General features: G+C 53.5%; 6 protein-coding genes across 6 annotated transcripts; 4 read left to right on the top strand and 2 right to left on the bottom strand.

Moving 5' to 3' along the window:
• Positions 1 to 1,346: 1,346 nt before the first annotated feature.
• Positions 1,347 to 5,153, top strand: SSN6 (glucose repression mediator protein; the record flags this gene model as incomplete). The annotated part of the gene is made up of 5 exons (XM_062877869.1): positions 1,347 to 2,399; positions 2,466 to 2,669; positions 2,728 to 2,990; positions 3,047 to 3,139; positions 3,195 to 5,153. The coding sequence occupies exons 1-5, from the start codon at positions 2,246 to 2,248 to the stop codon at positions 5,151 to 5,153; spliced, it is 2,673 nt and encodes an 890-aa protein (XP_062733686.1). The 5' UTR covers positions 1,347 to 2,245.
• A 768-nt stretch (positions 5,154 to 5,921) lies between these two features.
• RPL3 (60S ribosomal protein L3) lies at positions 5,922 to 7,543 on the top strand (the record flags this gene model as incomplete). Its single annotated transcript, XM_062877868.1, has 6 exons — positions 5,922 to 5,934; positions 6,120 to 6,198; positions 6,283 to 6,439; positions 6,498 to 6,521; positions 6,583 to 7,232; positions 7,288 to 7,543. 6 exons carry the CDS (start codon positions 5,922 to 5,924, stop codon positions 7,541 to 7,543), a joined length of 1,179 nt encoding a protein of 392 aa, XP_062733685.1.
• Positions 7,544 to 7,969: 426 nt separating this feature from the next.
• On the top strand, positions 7,970 to 8,776 carry QC761_307260 (uncharacterized protein; the record flags this gene model as incomplete). Its single annotated transcript, XM_062877867.1, has 1 exon — positions 7,970 to 8,776. The coding sequence occupies one exon, from the start codon at positions 7,970 to 7,972 to the stop codon at positions 8,774 to 8,776; it is 807 nt and encodes a 268-aa protein (XP_062733684.1).
• Positions 8,777 to 9,830: 1,054 nt separating this feature from the next.
• QC761_307250 (uncharacterized protein) lies at positions 9,831 to 12,871 on the top strand. Its single transcript, XM_062877866.1, has 3 exons — positions 9,831 to 10,505; positions 10,586 to 10,688; positions 10,755 to 12,871. The coding sequence occupies exons 1-3, from the start codon at positions 10,039 to 10,041 to the stop codon at positions 10,920 to 10,922; spliced, it is 738 nt and encodes a 245-aa protein (XP_062733683.1). The 5' UTR covers positions 9,831 to 10,038; the 3' UTR covers positions 10,923 to 12,871.
• QC761_307240 (uncharacterized protein) lies at positions 10,953 to 13,782 on the bottom strand (the record flags this gene model as incomplete). The annotated part of the gene is made up of 6 exons (XM_062877865.1): positions 10,953 to 11,052; positions 11,225 to 11,920; positions 11,990 to 12,515; positions 12,580 to 12,831; positions 12,905 to 13,504; positions 13,565 to 13,782. 5 exons carry the CDS (start codon positions 13,780 to 13,782, stop codon positions 11,588 to 11,590), a joined length of 1,929 nt encoding a protein of 642 aa, XP_062733682.1. The 3' UTR covers positions 10,953 to 11,052; positions 11,225 to 11,587.
• Positions 13,783 to 16,731: 2,949 nt separating this feature from the next.
• IME2 (Serine/threonine protein kinase) lies at positions 16,732 to 20,890 on the bottom strand (the record flags this gene model as incomplete). The annotated part of the gene is made up of 3 exons (XM_062877864.1): positions 19,064 to 20,890; positions 17,913 to 19,008; positions 16,732 to 17,870 (listed from the first exon to the last, which is right to left on the bottom strand). The coding sequence occupies exons 1-3, from the start codon at positions 19,238 to 19,240 to the stop codon at positions 16,732 to 16,734; spliced, it is 2,412 nt and encodes an 803-aa protein (XP_062733681.1). The 5' UTR covers positions 19,241 to 20,890.
• Positions 20,891 to 21,957: the final 1,067 nt, after the last annotated feature.

The raw sequence follows: 21,957 nt of genomic DNA, 5'->3' as shown, positions 1-21,957 counted from the left end.
CGCCCTGTTGATGCCCCACTCGAGCCTCAATTCCTACATCAAGGGTATTTTTGATGTCAACTTTAAGATTTCAACGGTCTACCGGACTTTCTAATCCCAAAGCGCCCAAGGGGCGCTGTTCCCAACTCCATCAAAATCACCTACGGGATGCATCACTGGCAGGTTTGCGGTGCGCCTCACCGTTGAAGTTCCGAGGTCTATATGCCTTACACGATGATATTATTGCCGGCTTTTGGGAGTGCCTGAATCGCATCCAGGACCAAGCCGCCTGCTTGGTCTAATGTAGGTGCTGTGCCAACTGCAACCTGTTCTCCTCAAGGTAGCATTTGTGAACAGAAGATCCTCCGAGTTAGATATTCCGTCTATCGGTGTATTCACCAGCCGTTTCATCGACCAGGAAATCATTTATATATCGTCGATCATGCTGTCTTTATCACTGTGTGGCTGCATAGGTACCGAGGCGAGAATGACAGCATGATCGTGTTCCCCAAGAGGAGGGGATAATAAGAGCTGACGGCTCGAGATTGCTCCCGTCCTGTACAAGCGAGAAACAGGCTCGCAGTCACGGTGCATGGCAGGCGCAGTTATTTTCCGATGATTTATCGAACTCCAATTACGGCGGACCAGCTCATTTGGGGCGATAGGGTTCTGCGTCGCATCGTTGGTGACGGGCTGGCTGGTGGCTCGCTGGTTGCCGCTTGCTCTTGGCTGGCTGGCTGGCTGTGGTTTGTGGTGGACTGGTGGTGGACAGTGGGCACGGGAGAGTGGGTGTGGGCCCCCCTGCCTGTCTGGTTGCTGAGATGCGGGCGGGACGCATGGTGGAGGGCCGGCCGGCTCGTTGCACCGTCGCCACAGTTCTGCGGTATCCACTCTTCAAAACGAAATGGCGTAGCTGCTTCCTCCGGAAACGCCCTCCCCTGGAGGAGAGGTTGGTGTTCGGCCACCAACGTACCGAACAAGTACCCGGTACCAGCTCGAACCCTTGGGATGCGGCCCTGGGGAAGCACATCAGCCGCCGTCAGGCTGAGGAACCACACAGCACACATCCTACGAGAACTTGTTTGGACAGGCACCGCCACCGAGACACACACACACACACACACACACACACACACACACACACACACACACACACACGGGGAAAATATGGGATGAAACGCTCGTTACCTGGTGATGCCTTGGAGCGGCGGGACCGAGCCCACGCGTCGTGCATGAAATCATCGACCCAAATGCCATCTTGTTCTGTCATCTTGTGTCGCTCAGTGATCCGTTTCATCCAACAAAGAACAGCCGATTGTTTGTCGCCATTGTTAAATTATTTCCCGATATCGCGCAGCTGGACCTATCGTGGTTCGTCATTTGGTCCGCGTCCCAGGGCCTCGATGACAAGAAAAAGAGATGGAATGGAATCGGAGCAAACCTGGAAAATCCAAACTGGAACTGGAGAGATGACAAGTGATGCCTGTTTCGGCGTGGTCCTTGGTCTGTTTAGCGATGCGGCACTAAATTTTCAAGTGGCGGGTAGAGGCTCCCACAGCACAGCTTCGGCATGCTGGTACCAGGGACCTGTCGGGAACCTGGCGCGACTTGCCCACCCTCGTGCTGCAAGACATGAGCGGAACAGCCAAAGGGCCATCCCTCCACTCGCTTCTCTGGGCAGGGCTTGGCATGGGTTGGGGGAGTTGCCGCTGCGAAACCAAGTCGTACTCTTCCCATCCCGAGATTTCTTCCCGGGCTTCTGTTCTCTTTCCCTTCTTTCCCCCCTTTCGGCCTCTCAACTGACCTGGGCCGAGTGCTTCCACCAATCCCTTCCAGTTGCTCTCTATAATCTCCGTTTGCTTCAGGTCTTGTTTTTCACCACCACCACCACCCCTGACCTCGCGCCTCCCTTTTACAATTGTTCCACTTTACCTGTCGCCTGAGTGAAATTGGCGAGCCGACGCCCAGCTTTTGGAGCTATCCGCCGTCGCCGTGACTCCCAAACCAGCAGCTCCCTCCACCATCTCGTGTCAGCGCGACGACACGTATTTTGCTGTCTCAACGGCGCCACCCACAACTCCCTGGGTAGCTACCTTGATGGAAAGAGGCGTCTATGCTTAATCCAAAGCTTGTTTTTTGGTCGTAGTGGTACCTGACAACGCCCGCCACTGTTACCCCCTTCCACGTGCATCGAACTCCCAAGTCAGCCAACCTTCCCGGTGGCCATCTCCATCTGCCTCAAAGCACAACAACATTATAACGCAACATGGCGAACCATCACCCTTCCCCTCCGATGCAGATGCGGATCCATCATCCCCCTCCTGGCGCAGTTGGACCTCCCGGCCCGCCTCCCCCTCTTGCGGCATCGCGTCAGACATCGACCTTGTTACAAATGAACGAGGTGGTGTGGATCCAGCTTGGTATGTCCACTCAAACACTGCTGAGGCTGGTTGTCACGCGACGCATGAATACTGACGAAGCTTCAGGTAATTTGGCTGAACGCATGGGAAATCTGGAAGAAGCGATGACATGCTATGAAAGAGCTCTCACAGCCAATCCAAACTCCATCAATGCCTTGAACGCCCTCAGTGTCGTCCTGAGGACGCAGGAGAACTTCCCCAAGGCGGCGGAATATCTACACGCAATCATCAAGCTTGATGGGAACAATGGCGAGGCCTGGGGCAGTTTAGGTACGCCAACCCACACAGTCAGTTTCGGTGCTACAAAGACTGACAACTATCTCTATAGGTCATTGTTACCTCATGATGGACGACCTTCAACAGGCATACCAGGCTTACCAAAATGCCCTGCTGAAATTGCCCAATCCCAAAGAACCACGCCTGTGGTACGGCATCGGTATTCTCTATGATCGATATGGCTCGTTGGAGCATGCCGAGGAGGCATTTGCCGAAGTCATGGCGATGGACCCGCAGTTCGACAAGGCCCATGAGATTTACTTCCGCCTGGGCATAATCTACAAACAACAGCAGAAATACACCCAGTCGTTGGATGTAGGCCATCAGAACTCTCCACGGCGTTTTGCAAATACTGATATGATCTACTGCAGTGCTTCAGATACATCGTCACCTCTCCTCCCGCTCCGTTGACAGAGGAAGACATCTGGTTCCAGATTGGACACGTACATGAGCAGCAGAAAGACGTGAGTTTCGCCTCCATCACGTCTGACCCGCCAGTGATATTGACCTTGTTCTTAGTTTGATAACGCCAAGGCTGCCTATCACCGTGTCCTTGAGCGGGATCCCAACCACGCCAAGGTTCTCCAGCAACTTGGCTGGCTGCACCACAACCAAAGCCAAAGCTTTGCCAGTCAAGACAGGGCCATCGAGTACCTGGAGAAATCTGTGGCAGCCGACAACTCGGATGCACAGAGCTGGTACCTTCTCGGCCGGTGCTATATGCAGCAACAAAAGTATCCGAAGGCATACGAAGCCTACCAGCAGGCCGTATACCGCGATGGGAGAAATCCCACCTTCTGGTGTTCCATCGGTGTGCTTTACTACCAGATCAACCAGTATAGGGATGCGCTCGATGCTTATTCGCGTGCCATCCGCCTCAACCCGTTCATCTCGGAGGTCTGGTATGATCTGGGTACTCTGTATGAATCGTGTAACAACCAGATTGCCGACGCCCTTGACGCATATCAGCGTGCTGCCGAGTTGGATCCCAACAACCCGCACGTCAAGAGCCGATTGCAACTCCTGCGAAGTGGAGGACAAAACGGCGCCCCTCCTGGACAGGCACCAACTCCCACTGATGTTCACCCACAAGCTTATCAGGCTGCAGGTGCAGTTGGTCCTCCGGGTCCTCAGTGGGCTGGCTCCGGCCCGCCGCCGCAGTCGCAACCCCCACAGCCGATGCACAATGGTGCTGGACCGGGCGGTCCCAACTCGTGGGCTGGCCGTGTTGCCGAGATCAATCCTCCGCCGCAGCCCCCCAACCCGTATGCTTCCGACCGAAGCGAGCAATTCCGGGGTCAAGCTCCTCCCATGCAACGTCCGCCCAGTCCGAGACAGGAGCAGCAGCCGAGGCCGTACCAGGAGGCAAGCAGAGGTCTGGAGCCGCACAGGCGTGGTCCTTCGCCTCCCCCGGGTCATTACGCAGCTCCCCCGCCTCCTCCCCCTCCCCAGCAGCAACAGCCGCCTCCTCCCCAGATGGCTGGACCTCCACCGCGTGTGCGAAACCCGAACTATGGAGGACACGCACCCGCCGCCGTTCTTCAACCGAGCAACGCACCTCCAAATGGAGGGGCCCCGAATCCTCTCATGCCATACCGCACCAATAGCCCGAGAAATGACGGCCGGGCCCCCATGCATGACAACCGAATGCCTTCACCAAAGTCGGCCTATCCCCAGCATCAACCTCCTTACCCCCCGCACCCGTCTGAGCAGGCTGGACCCAATGGTCCTGAGCCTGGTGTCCCTCATCCTCCTCATCAAGGCATGCCTCTTGACGGTCCCCATCACCGGGAGCAACATGACCCACGCCCTCCCTCGGTTGGCCCCAAGCGCATGCGTGAGTGGGAGGATGATCGCGAGTCTAAGAAGCCTGCCACGGAGGAGTCGCGCGGACGCATGGAAGATCTGCGGCACCGCCGCCCTTCTACTCCTCCGCGCCCTGAGTATCGTCGCAACTCATCGGAAGCCCACCGGTTCGACGAGCGGCGTATGGAGGACCACAGACGCGTAGAGGAACAAAGACGAGCTGAAGAGATTCGTCGTGCGGAGGAGCAGCGTCATGGCAACGAAGGGTATCACCCATCTGAGGCTGCCCATCATCCCCAGTCACATTCTGTCCCTGCTCATCTGCCCCCAATACAGCAGGGCCCGTCCTCGATGCAGGGCATCATGCACGATGGACCTGGTCCTCAGCCCGGACCGAGCCACAAAGACTATCCCCCGGCGCAAGAGGAAAGGCGGATAGAGCATTCGCATCCTCCGGCCCCTCACCCACCCCCGGCGAATGAGCCCGAGCGCGCCGCCCGAAAAATGCATGTCAATGAGGACTACGATGACAGTGAGGAAGAGGATAAAAAGGGTGACATCATCTCCGGGCCTGCTTCTGGTCCCAGTTCAGCGACAGCTGAGATGAAGAATGGAACACCCACCAGCGCCAGCATCAATGGCATCATGAGCCAAAAGGTCGAGAGCAATTAGGACGAACCGATTGGCCGTTTTCTAGTCACGACTTGATTTTCTTTGTCACCGAGGGCGCTCTGTTTTGTGCGTCTTATACCAGCGTTTGCTCACGCATATTTGGCTTGTTTCCTTTCGTGTGTTAGGCGAGGGAGCGGTTGGTTTCGTGTTTTCGTAGAGTAAGTTCGGGGCATTGAGTGTAGGGGAGGCAGGGTCCTGTGCCATTGTCGCAACTGGGAATGTACATGTGTGGAATCGGATAGGAATGGAGAGCTTCAAAAGCTTTATTTAGCGGGGCAACATCTTCGGGGTAGTAGTTCGTTGGGTTTGGTGTTTTGTCATGTATGGACTCTTCTTTCGAAGCGTTGCTTCACAGGGCGATCAGGCATGGTCGCAGTAGTTTAGTGGCTATCCACAACATTTTCCTTGTTTGAAAGAGTTTCTCGGGCAGCTTGTGACTGTCTTTTAGCTTGATATTTGAGAAAAGCCAAAGTTTGGTATGGCGTATGAGCATGGCATGGCGGTCACGTGACCAGAACTCGGAGCAGTCGTGCAGCGAAAAGCCTTGCTGGGGGCATCACAGAGTGGGGCGCGATAGAGAACAGGAGCAGTTCTCAGTGGGCTGAGCCAGTTAGGGCTCCGCTGCAATTGGCCCGAGCGCCCAGCTCCATTTTCCACACAAAAATTCAACCTACCTCCAAATTTCCAGACGACTTTTCTGCTCTTGTGGTTCGGACCTGGGGGATTTTTCCATTTCACATCACGGTAAAACCGAGGACATCAGCAACCATGTCTCACCGCAGTGAGTAGCGCCCTCTCTTCGAACCTCGAATACTCCCAGTCTCGATCCAATTTCGATGTGGCCGGGGCTTCACGATGGGCGAATTCTGCGACAACATCTCTGGAGATCTGGAGCACTGCGATTGTGGCATCGGGACTGGGCGAGAAGTTTGCAAACGGCGACAGAGGACTGACAACATCGAACAGAGTACGAGGCCCCTCGCCATGGCTCTTTGGCCTACCTGCCGCGCAAGCGCGCTGCCCGCCATAGAGGAAAGGTCAAGTCGTAAGTGGAATATGAAAACCTTTCTCCCCTCAGACACCAGCCTCGGCCGAAGAGATGGAGGCTAACTGTTGTGCACCACGAAAGCTTCCCCAAGGACGACGCCAAGAAGCCCGTCCACCTGACGGCCGCGATGGGCTACAAGGCCGGCATGACCACCATCGTCCGCGACATGGACCGTCCCGGTGCCAAGGCCAACAAGAAGGAAGTGGTGGAAGCTGTGACAATCATTGATACTCCTCCTGTACGCGCAACACAGCCCGCTTGGCTCTATTTATGTCAATGGCTAACATCTTTTACAGATGATTGTTGTGGGTCTGGTTGGTGTAAGTCATTACTGTCCAGCTGAGGAAGAAGAAGAGACGGCCGAATTAACACACGAAATAGTACATCGAGACTCCCCGCGGTCTCCGCTCCCTCACCACCGTCTGGGCCGAGCACTTGTCCGATGAGGTCAAGCGTCGCTTCTACAAGAACTGGTATAAGTCCAAGAAGAAGGCTTTCACCAAGTACGCCAAGAAGCACTCCGAGAACAGCGGTGCCTCCATTACCCGCGAGCTCGAGCGCATCAAGAAGTACTGCACCGTCGTCCGCGTTCTTGCCCACACCCAGATCCGCAAGACCCCCCTCAAGCAGAAGAAGGCCCACCTCATGGAGATCCAGATCAACGGTGGCTCCGTCGCCGACAAGGTCGAGTTCGGCCACGGCCTCTTCGAGAAGCCCGTCTCCATCGACACCATCTTCGAGAAGGACGAGATGATTGACGTTATCGCCGTCACCAAGGGTCACGGTTTCAGCGGTGTCACCGCCAGATGGGGCACCAAGAAGCTTCCCCGCAAGACTCACAAGGGTCTCCGCAAGGTCGCCTGTATCGGTGCCTGGCATCCTTCCCACGTCCAGTGGACTGTTGCCCGTGCCGGTCAGATGGGTTACCACCACCGTACCTCGGTCAACCACAAGGTTTACCGCATCGGCAAGGGTGATGCTGATGACAACGCCGCCACTGAGATCGATGTCACCAAGAAGACCATCACTCCGTATGTTGACCCCTTTTTGGTGAAATTTGAAGAGCTCAAGACTAACAGATTGCAGCATGGGTGGCTTCGTCCGCTACGGCGAGATCAAGAACGACTTCGTCATGGTCAAGGGTTCCGTCCCCGGTACCAAGAAGCGCATCATGACCCTCCGCAAGTCCATGTTCATCCACACCTCCCGCAAGGCCCTCGAGAAGGTCGAGCTCAAATGGATCGATACCTCCTCCGAGTTCGGTCACGGTGCTTTCCAGACCCCTGCGGAGAAGAAGCAGTATCAGGGTACTCTCAAGAAGGACTTGGCCGCCAGCTCATGAGCGGCGTCCGGTTTCTGATTTTATCGTTCATTCAATGGCAATGGTGTCACGGTTTTCACAGCTTTGGGTCGGGATAACGGGATTCTACCTAGCATTATCAGCTTAGTTTAGAGCTGCAGGAGAGGAATGGGAAAATGAACCAATTGCCATTGACTGTTTATGATGTGTCGATGTGTTTTTTTACTATCAATATATACCCTTTTTGTTCAGCCTATCTAGAGTATGCTGAGTGGTCGATGTGCAATTTGCCCCCTCCAATCTTCTGTCAGTGGTCACACCCCATGGCATCAAAGTGGGTCCTTGACACTGCCTCTGGCTGAGGATGCCCCGCGTCAGCTCACTGGTCACAGCTTCCCAGCAAGAAAACTGCGGTTACATCATCGGCCTTTGCCCAACTCGAGAACTGCCGGCTTCCGTTTGCTGCTCATGACCATGATTGCGCCCCTTTTCAACGGAATTAGTCGAGTTATTTTTTCCCACAAGACTCCCTCCCTCTTTCAGATTCCATTTTCTTCCTTCCTTTTGACTCATACCAAGAACGCTTCGGCGTACTCGAACACAAAGCTTTGTGTTTCTTGTCCACGATTCCCACCAGCTCGATCGTACCACTCTGCTACCTGCCTAGCTCTAGTCACTACACTTACCGCAGCTCCATTTCTACAAGCACTACGATCTACCTCCTCCGCGTCAAGATTCCCCCGACAGAAGCGATTCTTCTCCCGCACTGCCGCCGTCAAGATGTCAGACGAGGATTACCTCGCCTTTTTGAACAAGGCCAACGCTTCTTCGTCTACTACCACCCAAGCCGCGAGTAGTAGTGATAAACAGCACTTTAAACTTGTCGACTCCGGTGTGGAGGTTCCGGAGAAGCTGAAACAGGCGGTTGAAGGAAGGGTTTTTACGGTTGCGTCGTCGGAGGCGGAAAGCCCGTGTGAGGTTGTGGCGTTGAGGTTGGAGGGTGATGGGGGCTTGCCGGATGAGGAGGAGTTTGCGAGGATGATTGGGCATACTGATCCCAAGGGGGCAAAGGTGGAGATCAAAGATCCGGTGGATTGGGATCCGGAAGGGGGGAATAATGAGGTTTTGGAGGCGGTTAGGGAGGTTGGGAAGGGGGGGGATGTGAGGGTTTATGAGGTTGGGGGGGATGAGAGGGGGGTGAGGGTTTGTTACTTTTTGGTGACGGCGGTGGGGGGGAAGGTTTTGGGGGTTGTGGGGGAGGGGATTTTTACCTGAGGAGGAGATTTTTACCTGAGGAGGAGAGAGGCAGTTGGTAAGGAGGGTTTGGCATAGAGAGGTTGTTAAGTCTCTAGGTTTATTCTGGGACCGGTTCTACCTTTGTCTATTTTTTTCGAGACGGTTTCTAGTTCCTGATGTTGGGATGGCTTCAGCTGGACAAGGGGAAGAAAGTGGTGAAGAAATGCAGGGAGAGGCAAACGGACAAGAAAAAGCAGGATCAAACCGGGCAGCAATACCAAGGGATGGATGGATGGAAACTGGCAAGACGATGAGGCCATCATCTGGTGTGTTTGCTCGATGCTGGGTCGTAGAGCGGTGAACGGCTGGGCCAGCCACATGGCATAACCATGGCAGACAAGGTGATCTTTTTGGCGGTATGCAATCGTCGCCAAGAAGTTTACGTTAATAGCACAACATAATCCATAGCCATAATTTGCGTGACCTGTGGGCAAAAGGTGCTTATGATGTCGGTATCGATATGCGGGGGCGGGGCAAGCCATCGGGTAGCTGCCGATTCAGCTCCATGTGTCCCGGCACTCGCCTTTTGGCCTTTCCTTTCGTAGGACAAGAACCAACAGAGAACAAAGGGAGAAGAGAACAATGGAGCCGTATCCGATACTGTTTTTCTCTTGCTGCGTGTCTTACCAGGACTCGGGACACTTTTGATGGAGTCGCTGGAAGCCGGCTAAACTGGTTTGGTTAGATCAGGTTTGGAAAGAAGCAACTGTCTATGTGTATGTGCCAAGGCTACAAGTAAGAAGGCAAAAGAGCATTTTCCGTCCCATCCATTGCGTGAATGTTTGCCCCAAGACGGGGACGTGCATCTGCAATGCAGTAGATGGGAGTAGGAGGGGGTGCAGTTACGTTTTTTTCTTTCTTTCTTGCGTTCATAAGTGAGGCGAGCAACCTGCTGGCTAGTAGGAGAGGGGGAAAGAGCAAACATTTGAGTGGCAGAGAGGGAAGGAGAACGCAGAGGTAGGCGCTGTGGTACGGCTTTAAGTTAGCCCCACATACCTGGTCCTTTGGAGGTAGCTGGGTGGTGCTTGCACGACTTCACTTGTTCAACTTGCCTACCTTATTGGACTTGAGCGATTCTTTCTTTGAAACATTTACCATTAGCTGGGAGCAACACCAAAAGCCAGAGTCTTCTGATATTTTCAGAAGGAACAGTTCTTTTATCGATCTTTTCTTTTTCTTTTTTTCATTCATTCATTCAAAGCAACTTGCACCTCACTCACAGAGACTCGAGGGCAACAGCCATGTCCCTGTCACCTGGAGCAGGCCCATCCGGTGGTGGAGTAGGAGGAGGAGGGAGTGGTGGTGGGGGCAACAACCACCACAGCCACAGCCACAACCACAATCACAACCACAACCACAACCACAACCACAACCACAACCACAACTTCGGTGGCGGCGGCGGTGGTGGAGGTCCATCTTCATCCTCGTTTGCACATTTCCACAATAAGAGCTTCAACAATAGGAAGTTCAATTCAGCTTATATGAACACGACGGCGACGACCAGCTCGGGATCACTTTCATCGTCGTCATTATCAAACGACGACGAGGACGACGGCGACGCTTTCACTTCTGTCATGCGCGATCGTCAGGCGAGGGGGAAGGACCCCTATAATTCGGGGGATGGGTCTGAGGGGAGTGACTTGAGTGATCGGGAGGGTGGGATTGGGACGTCGAAGTTGAGGTTGGGGGGGGGTGGTGGTGGAGGGAGGTGAGACTTTTCTTGCTTTTCATACTTGTTGTGAGATGGGGAAAGTGGAATAACTGACATTGGTGGGATGTGATTTACAGACCTGAGAAGGAGGATTACGCGAGCAGAGAGCTTCGTCAAAAGGCGATTGCCTTTTTGGATAATCCTGAGCTGCTGATGATGTATGCTCAGAGTACGGGTGATGTTCGTCTTTTCTTTCCTACGGGTTTCTCATGCTCATTTTCTGACCATGACATCCTTCCCGAGTAGAGCATACCAGGTGCCCGTCTCCATTTTATGCGTCTCCTTTGTGGGTATGACGATCTCCCTCAGCATTCTTCCAGCAATAAAGTGGCAACGTCAGGTTCACGGTTTGCCAACCGACCTGATCACCCTAGACAGCAAGCTCACAATATCGGTGAGAAACGTCGCCGATAGACAGTACTGCCTCTCCTTGGAGCCAGTTATGGGTTTCCCAATCAGTACACAATTCTTACCCATTGTTTTCACCACTTCGTTCCCAGCTCGCTCGCTTGTGTCGAGCTAAATTTTGTGGTTTTTCCTGTCTCTTGTTTAACATCAGCGAATGTGTTCTGTTTCAATTTTATGGAGATTTTCCAGGACTTTGTGAGATGGGGTTTGGCATCGAACCTGTCGTCTTAAGGGGCATTTGGATGAATTATGATGACATGACACGGGCACAAAATAAAAAAAGGAGAAAAGGCAAAAGGAAAGAGTACCAAGATAGCATGGTTAATGAGTGATTCTTTTGCCGTTGAGCAATCATATGCGTGGCAGCACGGATGTCGAGTCTTCTGTTCCAAGGCAGTTTCATGAGGGGGGTGGCTGGGGCTGGATACTACATGCAAGAGAGCATGGGCAAATTGGTTAGTTACTCCCTGTCTAGAACAGTTCAAGTACATCATCCCCTGGTTCATTCATACTCTGTGTTCCAGGACTGTTCTGTGCGATATATATATGATCTCTTCCCTCTCCTCGTCCAGGTTCAAGCAAGGGCAACCAACTCCGTATCGAAAAACCAACAACCTGACCGCAGACGCCTTGCTTCCCTACTCTCCAGTAACATCAGGAGAACCGACCAACTAGTGAAACTCAGCATCTACCCTCCCATACCTCACCCCGTCAACCTTGAGCTCGAACCCCAGCCCTGCACTGTCGACGATCATCTCGAGGGTAAAATCCAGATTGTCAAACTCAACACCGCGTGTGGTTGTCAGTCTGGTGAACAAATGCCTGGGCACCGCGCTGAGGTCCGTGGTCAGCGTGCAGACGTGGACCAGATCCCGTGTAAAAGCCTTGGGCGGCTCATCAGCCTGGCAGGCGATGAGGTCGTCGGTGACGACCAACGACTGCCCCGGGCGAAAGTTGCGGGTGTAGTGGAAGGCGATGGGTTGCATGGGCGATAGCGCTTCTCCCTGTTTTTGTTTTCTCTTTTGTTGGCATGTTGGAACTGGAATACGGGGACGAGAGGGTGGGAGACTAACCTTTGCAATATGCCATTGCATCCTGTCACTGACCATCCACCTCTCCCACAGCGGCGACCAGTACCTCTCCGCCACAGAGTGCTTCTCCTCGTCGTACACAGTCGCATACGACGTGCCATAGTGCATTCTCGCCTTTCGGGATATGACCATGTTACCTTCCAAGCCGCGCAAAACCGCGCCGCGGACGACGGCCGTCCAGGCGTATACCGGCTGCATCACCTCCACCGAGGGCCGCTCTCGCATGTCGATGTTGGCCTGGGAGGGTCTCTCACTATAGGGAGGGGGGGCGGCGCTGGTGAAGTGAGTCTTGAGCTTGTGGTAGAGGTAGTCGCTTTGTCCGAAGCCACCGACGAGGATGATGCCCGAGACGATCGCCCCCAACGCGCGGAGGTTGTCGACTTGACCTTGGACGAGTTCGCAGACTTCTTTGACGACGGGGTCGAAGATTTCTTTGATTTGGTCGGCTGTCATGACGAGGAAGCCCGAGTCGAGGCCGGCTTCTTCGTCGTCGGGGAGGCCGGGAAACCTAAAGGGGGTTGTTGGTTAGGTCTCCATGAGGGTGAGGGGAGAGGGGGAAAAGGGGTACGTACGGCACATTGACCTCCTGATGTTCGTCCTCGTTGAAATTCCTCTTGACAAACTCCTCGAAATACCGCAGCCCCATCTGCCATGTCTTGCCCTTTTTCGCCTTCATGTCATCGAACCTGCTCTGTCCGAGTCTGGACTTGACATGCTCTTCGAACCGGTAGTTGAGAAAGGCGCTACCGCACAACCCGCCGGTTCCAACGGCTGATTCTTCTACTTTTATGGGGTTCAGAGAGACGATTTTGTAGGCGATGAGGCTGGGGTGTTTTGTCAGCTTCGTTGCCCCTTTTCCCGGGCTCAGGGGTAACTGCAAAAGCAGCAAGAACTCACTCGACCGTCCCGCCACCACCGTCACAAACAATAAAATTATCCCCAACCTTCAAGTGATTAGGCTGTATCGCCTTCAAAGTATACACGGCCGCCGCCTCGGGCTCACTGATAATCTGAATCTGCCCCCCCGCCCCCATCCCGGCCCTCTCCGCCGCCTGCAAAGTAGTGTTCTTCGCAGCATCTGACCAGACCGCCGGGCAGGTGAGAACAAAACTGACCTTTGTCGAGGCCATAAACGTCTCGCCGTATCTTCGTGTGAGGGTGTCCATTGTGTGTTTGTATAGCTGCGTTAGGTAATCACTCACGGCGTCGGCGACCGTCTTCTTGAACTTCTTAAGCTGGGCGGCGGTTTCGAGGGGTGAGACATAGTATGGTAATTTCTGGGAGCGGTCGAGAAAGAGCTTGATGCACCGGAGGCGGGACTCTTCTGGTTTGAACTGGAACCCCCATTTTATCGTTGGGGCGGTGCCTGGGGGTGAGTTGGGAGGGAGGTCGTAGGATAGTTCGGTGGGCACCTTGTCTGAGGTGATGCCGTTGCCGCCCGGCCAGGTTTTGATGATTTCTATGTCGTCTGGGGTGCCGGTGTAGACTGCTGCTACTCTGTGTGCAATGTTAGTGATATGTATATGCTGAGATTTGGTGGGATGGGGTGAAGCTTACCCTGAGAATGTAGTTCCAAAGTCGACACCAACGATTAACCTGTCGTTGATAACCGCTGACCCTCTGGCCGCCTCCCTAACCGGGCCATTGATAGCCTCGGCCGCCGGTGGCGGTGTTCTTTGAGTGCTGCTGATGGAGGTGTTGTTTTTGATGTGATAGTCTCTGCTTTCACGATTCCGCAGACTCGGTGATGAGTGGATGGGGAGAGGGATATTCATGGTGACGGCGGCATCGACTGATGATGTGGTGGTGATACAAGTGAAAACAATAAGAGAGACGGTCCACCCCTTCAACCTCTGCCAAATCCCGTATCCTGAACGCCCGTATCCACAACGTTGATACCCCCAAACCCGATAAAACCTTCCAATCTCTGAATCCCTTCCTGAACGAGAAGCGACTTTCAATCTTGTCGAAGTAATCTTTCCTTTCCAATTATTGAACACCCAAAGTACGTCTGCCTTCCGATGAACCCCTCAACACCAAAAGTCAAAGATCACCACTCCCCCTTGGCTCCCTAGCCAAGTCTCCTCCCAAAGGTGGCCGCGTGGAAAATGACGTAAATAACCTGCAAGGTCCCGTCCCACTAGGTCTCGAGTCTTCGTATACCGCCAAGAAAATAACCACAATTCATATATATATCTGCCTTTCAAAGCTTCCTGTCGTCTCGAATGCTGCTGCCTTGCCCGGTCATGCGTTGTGGTTCTCTGAGGCTGGATAGCATTGGACGGACTGGGATGGTGGGGTAAGGGGAGAAATGGGTGGGGGAGCCCTCAGCCCAAGAGCAAGCAACCCGCTGGCGAGCTGCAAGGCTGGTTGGTGGTGGTGGTGCTGTTGGTGGCTTGTTCACTATTGTATTTTACTGGCGGTCATAACGGGCAACTGTTCGTCCTTTCCTCACCAAAACGGTGGGATGAACTGCCAACGGACCGTCCAGCCCGTTTCTTTCTTTTGGGGGGGGGTTTCCATTTTGGCAGGTCCAGTGCGGGACAGGGATCAGAAACAGGAGGGTTTCACGTGATGGCGTTGCTACTGCTACATACAGCCTTTCTCTGGTAGCATTATTTCGGGGATTAAATAATATGGAAGGTTTTGAGAAGAGCCGAATGCGAAAACCAACAACCGATGCGGCCTGGTGATGACGAAAGCTTTTTCAGGCCGCTAAGCAAACATCTCGCTGTCGACGTACTCGAATTAGGCAAACATTTCTTATCCATTTGCCAAGCCGCTCAACTTCCCTAATCTCCGTCGTGATGTTTCGTGATTTCTTCCTACTCGGTGAGAGATAAGAAAAGAATGGTGATCTTCAACAAGTTGCTCATTGATAACCGTTTGCCTGGCCCTTCCACGGGAATCCCCGATACAAACCACTTTCTTCCTTAGCATCTCATCGAATCATATTCGCAAACTTCCCCATGCTGCTTTCAGTATCGAGTTCCTGAAGAAGGACCTTGCAAAATCTGATAATTTTGATCCGATCTTATCTCTCTCCACCGCGCACTGGGTCTTGCCATGGGAATTGTACTTGACGTTCTCAAACATACCGTCAAATACGTTCAGCTTACGTGTGATGTGGTATTCCCTCCCTTCTCTAGAACCGTCTCGCCCGTCCGTGTGTTTGTTGCCCAAAAAAGGGGGTGGCAAAAATGCCCATCGCCAATCCATCTCCTGATACCAAACAGTAGATCAAGAAAACCAGGCAAAAGAAGCAAGCCACTCCCGGTATCCCGAGGCCCCCGCGCCGCTCAATTCTCTCAGTACAGAGAAAAAAGTTCGGACTAAATCCAAGACAAAAAACGCGGGTTAAACCGGACAGAACAAACAATCAAGTTTGCTGGCTGTCAGCGGCTGGACACCCCGTTGGCTGTATGTAAGCAATAGCTGGTTTTGAAATCCAAAACGCAAAGAATAGGGGGGTTGTGACACTCCACCATAGCCTTATCGCAGATCTTCTTGCCTCTTGGACGTCATCCCTTGATGGCATATGCCGCTCTCCCTATACCTAGGGTATCCGTAGATACACACAACTTCACCTCTCTTGTCAAAATCACCCTTTATACAACAGAAAACCACCCCGTAGCGACCTTATACGCCTGTTCTCCATAAATGAACGCACAAAATGCCACCTGGTATACGCCCCATCTCATCTCACACTTATCATCCCCCCAACAACGACAAAAACAAAGTCAAAACAGCTATATCAAAGCAACATTTTTCGATTCTGAGTGATAAACAATACTCCCATCCCCACACACCAATCCTATCATCAGCCCCCCTCCCCCCTCCCTCACTCACAACTCATCCCCATGAAAACACCTCAGGTACACCGCTTCGTATGACATACAAGTAAAAAAAAATTGTGAAGGTTAGGTATGTAAACTTATATGTCGAGGTGTGTGTAAAAAAAATAATAAAGATAGTACCGTGTAAAGATTCAACACCCCCCCAGACAGCCAGCCATAAAGCCAGCCGGCTGCTGCCCCCCGCTCACCCTTCAAAAACAGTGTGTGCGTGTGTGCAGTGGTGCGTGATATGTGCGGTTTGTGTAAAACAACAAAAAATATGAGCAAAGTCCCCCTCTCATCTTCTCTCCCCATCCTTTCTTGAAATATTCTAACATAGGAAAAAACAAGCCCCCCATCCGACGACGATACATGTGAGACGCCAAAATGATATGATGATGATGAGCTTTCCCAAGAAAAACGACAACAGCCAAAAAAGCAAGCGACCATATGTGACACAAACTGGCTCAAAGCTGGCTGGCTGTGTGCAGTTGAAAACAGAAAAACCCAAATATCCCAATTTCCTCACTCAATCTATATGGGGGTATTTGAAACGACAGAAATTTGAGATATGTGAGAAATAAACAGAAAAAGGAAACAAGCCACAAGGTATTAAAATCTAGCACTCGACAAGGCGGCACCGTCCTTGGGGGTATTTGCAAGATCGAAAGACTGAAAAACGAGCCCCCACAACCGAATTCGATCCAGAGAGAAGCATTGTAACCGAAAATATCTGCCGTCGTTTGGCAGAGTCGAGAGTGAGCGATGAGACCAAATCAAGTAGAATCCTCCCATCCCGAAACACCATCCGATGAAACCCAGCCAGAAACCAAGACTTTTATTTTCGCCGTCGTCACCAAGAGACCATCAGGAAAGAAACGTCGCACCTTAAAACCGACTGCCCGCCGCCCAGATGCTTGCCGAAGCCGAAGCTGCCCAGTCCCCCTCGTCATAAGGGGGAGTGGGCCACTTGTATTCGGCAGCCTTCTTGTCGTAGTTCAATGGCTTGGGCGTGACAGCTTCTTGGCCGTCACCAAAAAGCATTACGTTTCCGCTGGCGGAGGGCGAAGGGGTCGGGTAAGGGTTCGTCAACACGACATTGCTAACTGATTGCCTCAGAGGCTTCTCGTTGTCGAGGCGCTTCATAGCACGGTGGGTCGAGGTCAACACTTCATCTAGAAGTTCGTCTTCCTCGTTGGGGTCGTCGTATTGGTTGACACCGTGCGTAGCCTGGGCTCTTCGTGTCCTGCTAGATACGGGACCGGTTCCTCGGGAGGCGACAAGCAGATTATCGACCGATCTTGGTTGGTGGTGAGGGAGGGAGTGGTGGCGCTTGAGATTACCGCTTGGCGTTAGTTGATTCACTTGATGGGCCGGTGGCGCAGGAGGTACCTCAGCCATTTGCTGACCCTCGCGGAGCGTCTTATCGAGGGACTCATACGTGTCTTTTGGAACGGGGATGGGTGCCGGGTTGTCGATCACCATTGATGAGCGGTTGCTCGCCCATGGTCCACAACCTGCCTGGGCCTCCATATCGTCAGAGCTGGGCGACATGGGCGTCTGATGTCTGCCCGAGAACCTCCTCGCTCTTTTCCGGAGGTGCGAGAAAAAGCTCTCCTTGTGTCCACTCGGTGGCGACACCAAGCCAGACTGTCCATTGAGAGCTCGTTCTGCCTGTTGCCTGTGAAGTTCAGCGTAGTGATTGGTGTTCGATTGGACTGAGAGCTGCCTGCCAATCTTCTTGGAGGACTTCTCTTGAACTGGGGCGTGTCTCTGAACCGCATTCGCATAGGCGTCATTGTACACTGGTGCGGGTTGGGCTGTGACAGTCTGCGATAGAGGTGAGATGGGACGGATGGTGGGAAGAATGGGCATTGGTGCGACGTTCGAAGGGCCGTTTGTCCAGGTTGCTCTTTTTGCGACCGTGGGTCGTGGAGCAGGCATAACCGGCTGTGGTGGCTCGACGGGAGCGGCAGGTCGAGCGATCGGGGCCGGGCGAGGAGCAGGAGCAGGAGCAGGAGCAGGAGCAGGAGCAGGAGCAAGAGCAGGAGCAGGAGCAGGAGCAGGAGCAGGTGCTTCTTTCGGGGCGGGCTGCGGAGCGGCCATAACCTCGACACTCTCGGAGCGACCGATGAGCGACTTTCTGAACCACGAAGACGGCTTTGATGTAGCCGTCGGCGTGGTCGCGTTAGAGTCCTTTCCGCGACTGATGTCAGACTGTTTACGACCCAGGATCTTGGACGCAGACTTTGGGCGCAAAGGATCAACGGCATCGGCAAAGTACTCATGGGCAAGCGCCTGAGTAGATGTCGGTCGGCTCTTGGGATCCCACATGAGGCACCAGGTAACAAACTGGCTGAGCGACGAAGGCCATTGGGGAGTCTGCAAGATGGTGTCCATGGAGTGAGGCGCCATCTTGGGGAAGGAGAACCCGAGCTTTCCAGCAAGACGGGTTCCTTCCCTCCACTCTCCACCGCCGACGCGCGCACCAGCCTTGTTGTACCAGTTCCCTGGGCTTCCCATGATTTCACATACCCTCCAGACCTGGTCAACCTCATTTCCACCGGGGAAAAGAGGCTTGAGGGTGGCCACCTCCACGGCCATAGCACCGACGGCCCAAATATCCACCGGGGCCGAGTACTCGCCCGCCCTCAGCAGTACCTCTGGGGCACGATACCACCTGGTGGAGACATACGTGGTGTAAGGAAGCTTCGAATGCGTCTCACGAGCGAGACCAAAATCGGCAATCTTGACGGTATAAGATGGGGGCGTCGATGGTGGCGTGACAAGAGCAGAATACCGTCTGAAAGAGTTGGTGAAATCCGAATGAGCTGAAGTAGACACGAGAATGTTCTCTGGCTTGATATCACGGTGGAAGAAGCTGTGAGCATGGATATGCTCCAAACCTTGCATGATCTGGTACAGGATGCTCTTCACGCTGGCGTTGTCTAAGCACTTGTGGTCCCTGGCCTTCATTAGTTGGTAGAGGTTGCCCTCCATGTACTCCATGGCGATATGGAGCTTCCTGGTGAATGGATCCAAAAAGATGTCAAGTGCTGGAACCAAATGAGGGTGAGCAGGGAGCGTCCTCAGGAACACAACCTCCCTCAATTCCAGGCATGGCTGAAACGACTCGAAAGTCTTCTTCATGGTCTTGATGGCGACCTGTAATTGATGGTCAGAACAGCACCTTGGTCAAGGGAAAAACAATAAGCCATACCACTGTACCACGACGGGCAACACTGGCGCCCGCCGTCCGTACTCTCGCGAGCACGACACTTCCAAAGCTTCCATCTCCAATCTCCTTCAGCACCTCGAACCTGTCTTCAAGGGGTAGCCCGTTGTTGGTGACAAGCTGGGTGGACCCGCGGCGGGTCAAGTCGTGTGCGACAGTCATGTTGATGGTCGTAAATAATGATGGATATCCGGTTCGAGTGTTTTGTGTCTTCGAGGACTTGCTCGAATTGACAATGGATCGGCGCCGGAACCAGCCAACACACGCCCTGTTGCGCGCAGTGAAGCGCGGATAATGCCGAGTCGCAAGTAGAAACAGGCTCTCTAAAAGAGCAGTGCGGTTTATCGGAGCATTCAGTGTCCTACAGAAGCAACTTTCGCGAGCGTGTCGAGGGGTCGAGGGGTCGTCAGAGTGTGCGATCGATTATAGTAGTGGTGGAGATGGCGCGACGAGGAGCGGACCGTGTGAGTGAGTTCTAGATAGCGTGTGGCTGACAAGGAGTGTAGGCAGTTGGAGTTGTTATTGTAAAGGAGCGAATGAATAGAGCTGGGTTAATGAGCGACATGAAATGACAAAAGTGTATTGTGGAAAGATGTCCTGTCGAGGATGGATGGCAGGGAAGACGGCCGAAGAGACGACCGTGACTGGTATCTCTCGCGTTGCCAGAGAGTGTGGGACGAGGACCAGGGCCAGGAAAAAGGAGCTTGCGGGCGTAACAGCAGGCCTCCTAGCGCGAACCGAAGCGATGGATGGATGGATGCAAGAAATGGCCCAAAAGATTGACTCCAGGGGGTCAACAAGAAGTGTGGGTTTGTTTACCCTGTCGATGGATATTGACTCGGACGATTGCGAAACTGTCAAAAGTCGAGACAGCGTCGGGGGAGTGTAGGGTGGGTGAGAGCGGCGGTGGTGACCGGAGCGGTGTCAGTGTACAGGTCACTGCCCTGTCCAGACCTGTCCTGTGCTGAGTGAACTGAGTGAGAGGGTGAGCTGAATGGTCTCAGATGTCCGTCTCGCTCTATGCCGTTTGCTGACAGCGTCGAGAAACTGGATACAGCTGATGGGAGGACGAGCGGGCCAGTATTACGGAATGGCAGACAGAGACACACGGCTTGTTACTCTCATGGGACGAACGAGTGCAACAGGACGGGCGGTGGACGGTGAACTGTTTTTTTGCACAACAATTGCTGGCGCTCTGGGAAATGGGTCCGTTCTCTTAGCATGAATTACTGGGGCCGGGGTGTCTTCGAGAAAAAAACGATAGGGGACCCAATCTCGCTAGTGATTCGGAGCAACGCTGCTCTCGAGCGGGCGCAATTTGGGCTAAGATGTGAGAGACCAGGGTTGAAAAAGAAATAATGTCACCGTCGCGACAAAAAGAAATATCTGATGAAGCCGTCACGGCACGGATTGGGCCGAGTGGCGGTTGTCGGTTTGTTGACAGCGAAGGTGATGCTCGAGTTTCTCAGTCACCTCAGGTCTCCCCAAACAACGGCGGATAAACAGTCGTCGTCTGCTCCCCTCCCGCCGTTACGGGCTGCCTGGCTCCGCATATATCCGCAGTGCTATTATTGTTGAATATTGACGAGAGCAGACAGACTGAGAGATAATCACATCCACATTCTGTGGGCTGTCGACGGCAGAACCAATGACACCTTCCACCAGGAAAACATTGCAGCAACGCACGATGCTTCTCCTCAGTTGGCAGCGTGCCAACACACACCGTTCAGTGGTCAGTGGCTGGTGATCCCCGCCAGGCCCCGCACTCAACTGGTGGCCGCTGGTGGCTTGAAATATTGCGGGGGACGGCCGTTTGTGACGGTATTGGGGTGAAATTCAAAAGGGTCCGTTGCCAAACCCGACTTGTTTGCCGGCCTTGGCTGCCCCAAAAGGTAGGCTGGATTCTCAGCGGGACAGAGGCAGGATGGGCGGGAGCGGGAGCTTTCATCAAGCTCTCATGTTTCAGGAACTGCAACCCATCATCATGCTGCCCTGCTTCCAGAGAATTTGCACACCCTCTGCACATCGACGATGCCAGATTTCACCAGACAATCGAGAAAAGGCGTTCCCAATAATGCCTCGCACTAATTTACCAGTTCACGTTTCGGGCTCCACACGCTCACCCTGGCTTCCTTTCCCGATCACAAGTCGTCTTCTGCCAAGCCGCCATTTCACCCCATTTTCACCACCACACGATGCCCTCTTGATATTGATGGAGCTGCTCAAATGAGACAACCGCCGTGCGGTCTCTCGGCATCCCGCTGACCTCTCATCATGATTACCAATCTCGGAGCAGCGCAATTCTGGCGGACGGCGTGACGGTCTACCGTCGTAATGTACGGTGCCTGTCTCCCGAGAGCCAGACGCATGTTTCATCCATCTCAACAGCCTGCAGCTGGATGGTTGTAGGTGGCAGCGGATTGGATGTGCAGGTACGCTTCCTTTTTGGACGTCGAATCAGCCTTTTTGGCGTCTCTTGGGTGTCCCGTTAGGCTACACGCTACGTTTCTGACGTTCTAGAAACCTAGAGCTTTATCTGTCCTACCTCGAGATTCCGATATGTTGTGTTAATCTCCGAAGTACCAGCTACACACAGGTTTTCCCTGGTTCAACAGCCATGTTCGAGTCCGGTTTTCCCGATTTCCTCAAGGGTGTGTCTGTGCGACGTCCAATAAGCCATCAACCCCAATCCGAGAGTGGTGGCACCGCAGGCTCATCATGGTCATGATTGGAGATGTCTACAAAGTGGAACAGCCTGAACTCGATTTTACCAACAGAACCTGCTCGCAGCGCGCAGGAGGTTGTGAGAATTTACTCAGAACTGCGTCACGAAGGTTGTACTGTTGCATTCAACCGCTTTGAATGTCTGCGAGCTGCAA

Source organism: Podospora bellae-mahoneyi, chromosome 3, assembly GCF_035222275.1.
Source record: "Podospora bellae-mahoneyi strain CBS 112042 chromosome 3, whole genome shotgun sequence".
NCBI classification, from domain to species: Eukaryota; Fungi; Ascomycota; class Sordariomycetes; order Sordariales; family Podosporaceae; genus Podospora; species Podospora bellae-mahoneyi.
Note: the sequence above shows the minus strand (reverse complement) of the source record. Positions and strands in the feature narration are given on the sequence as shown.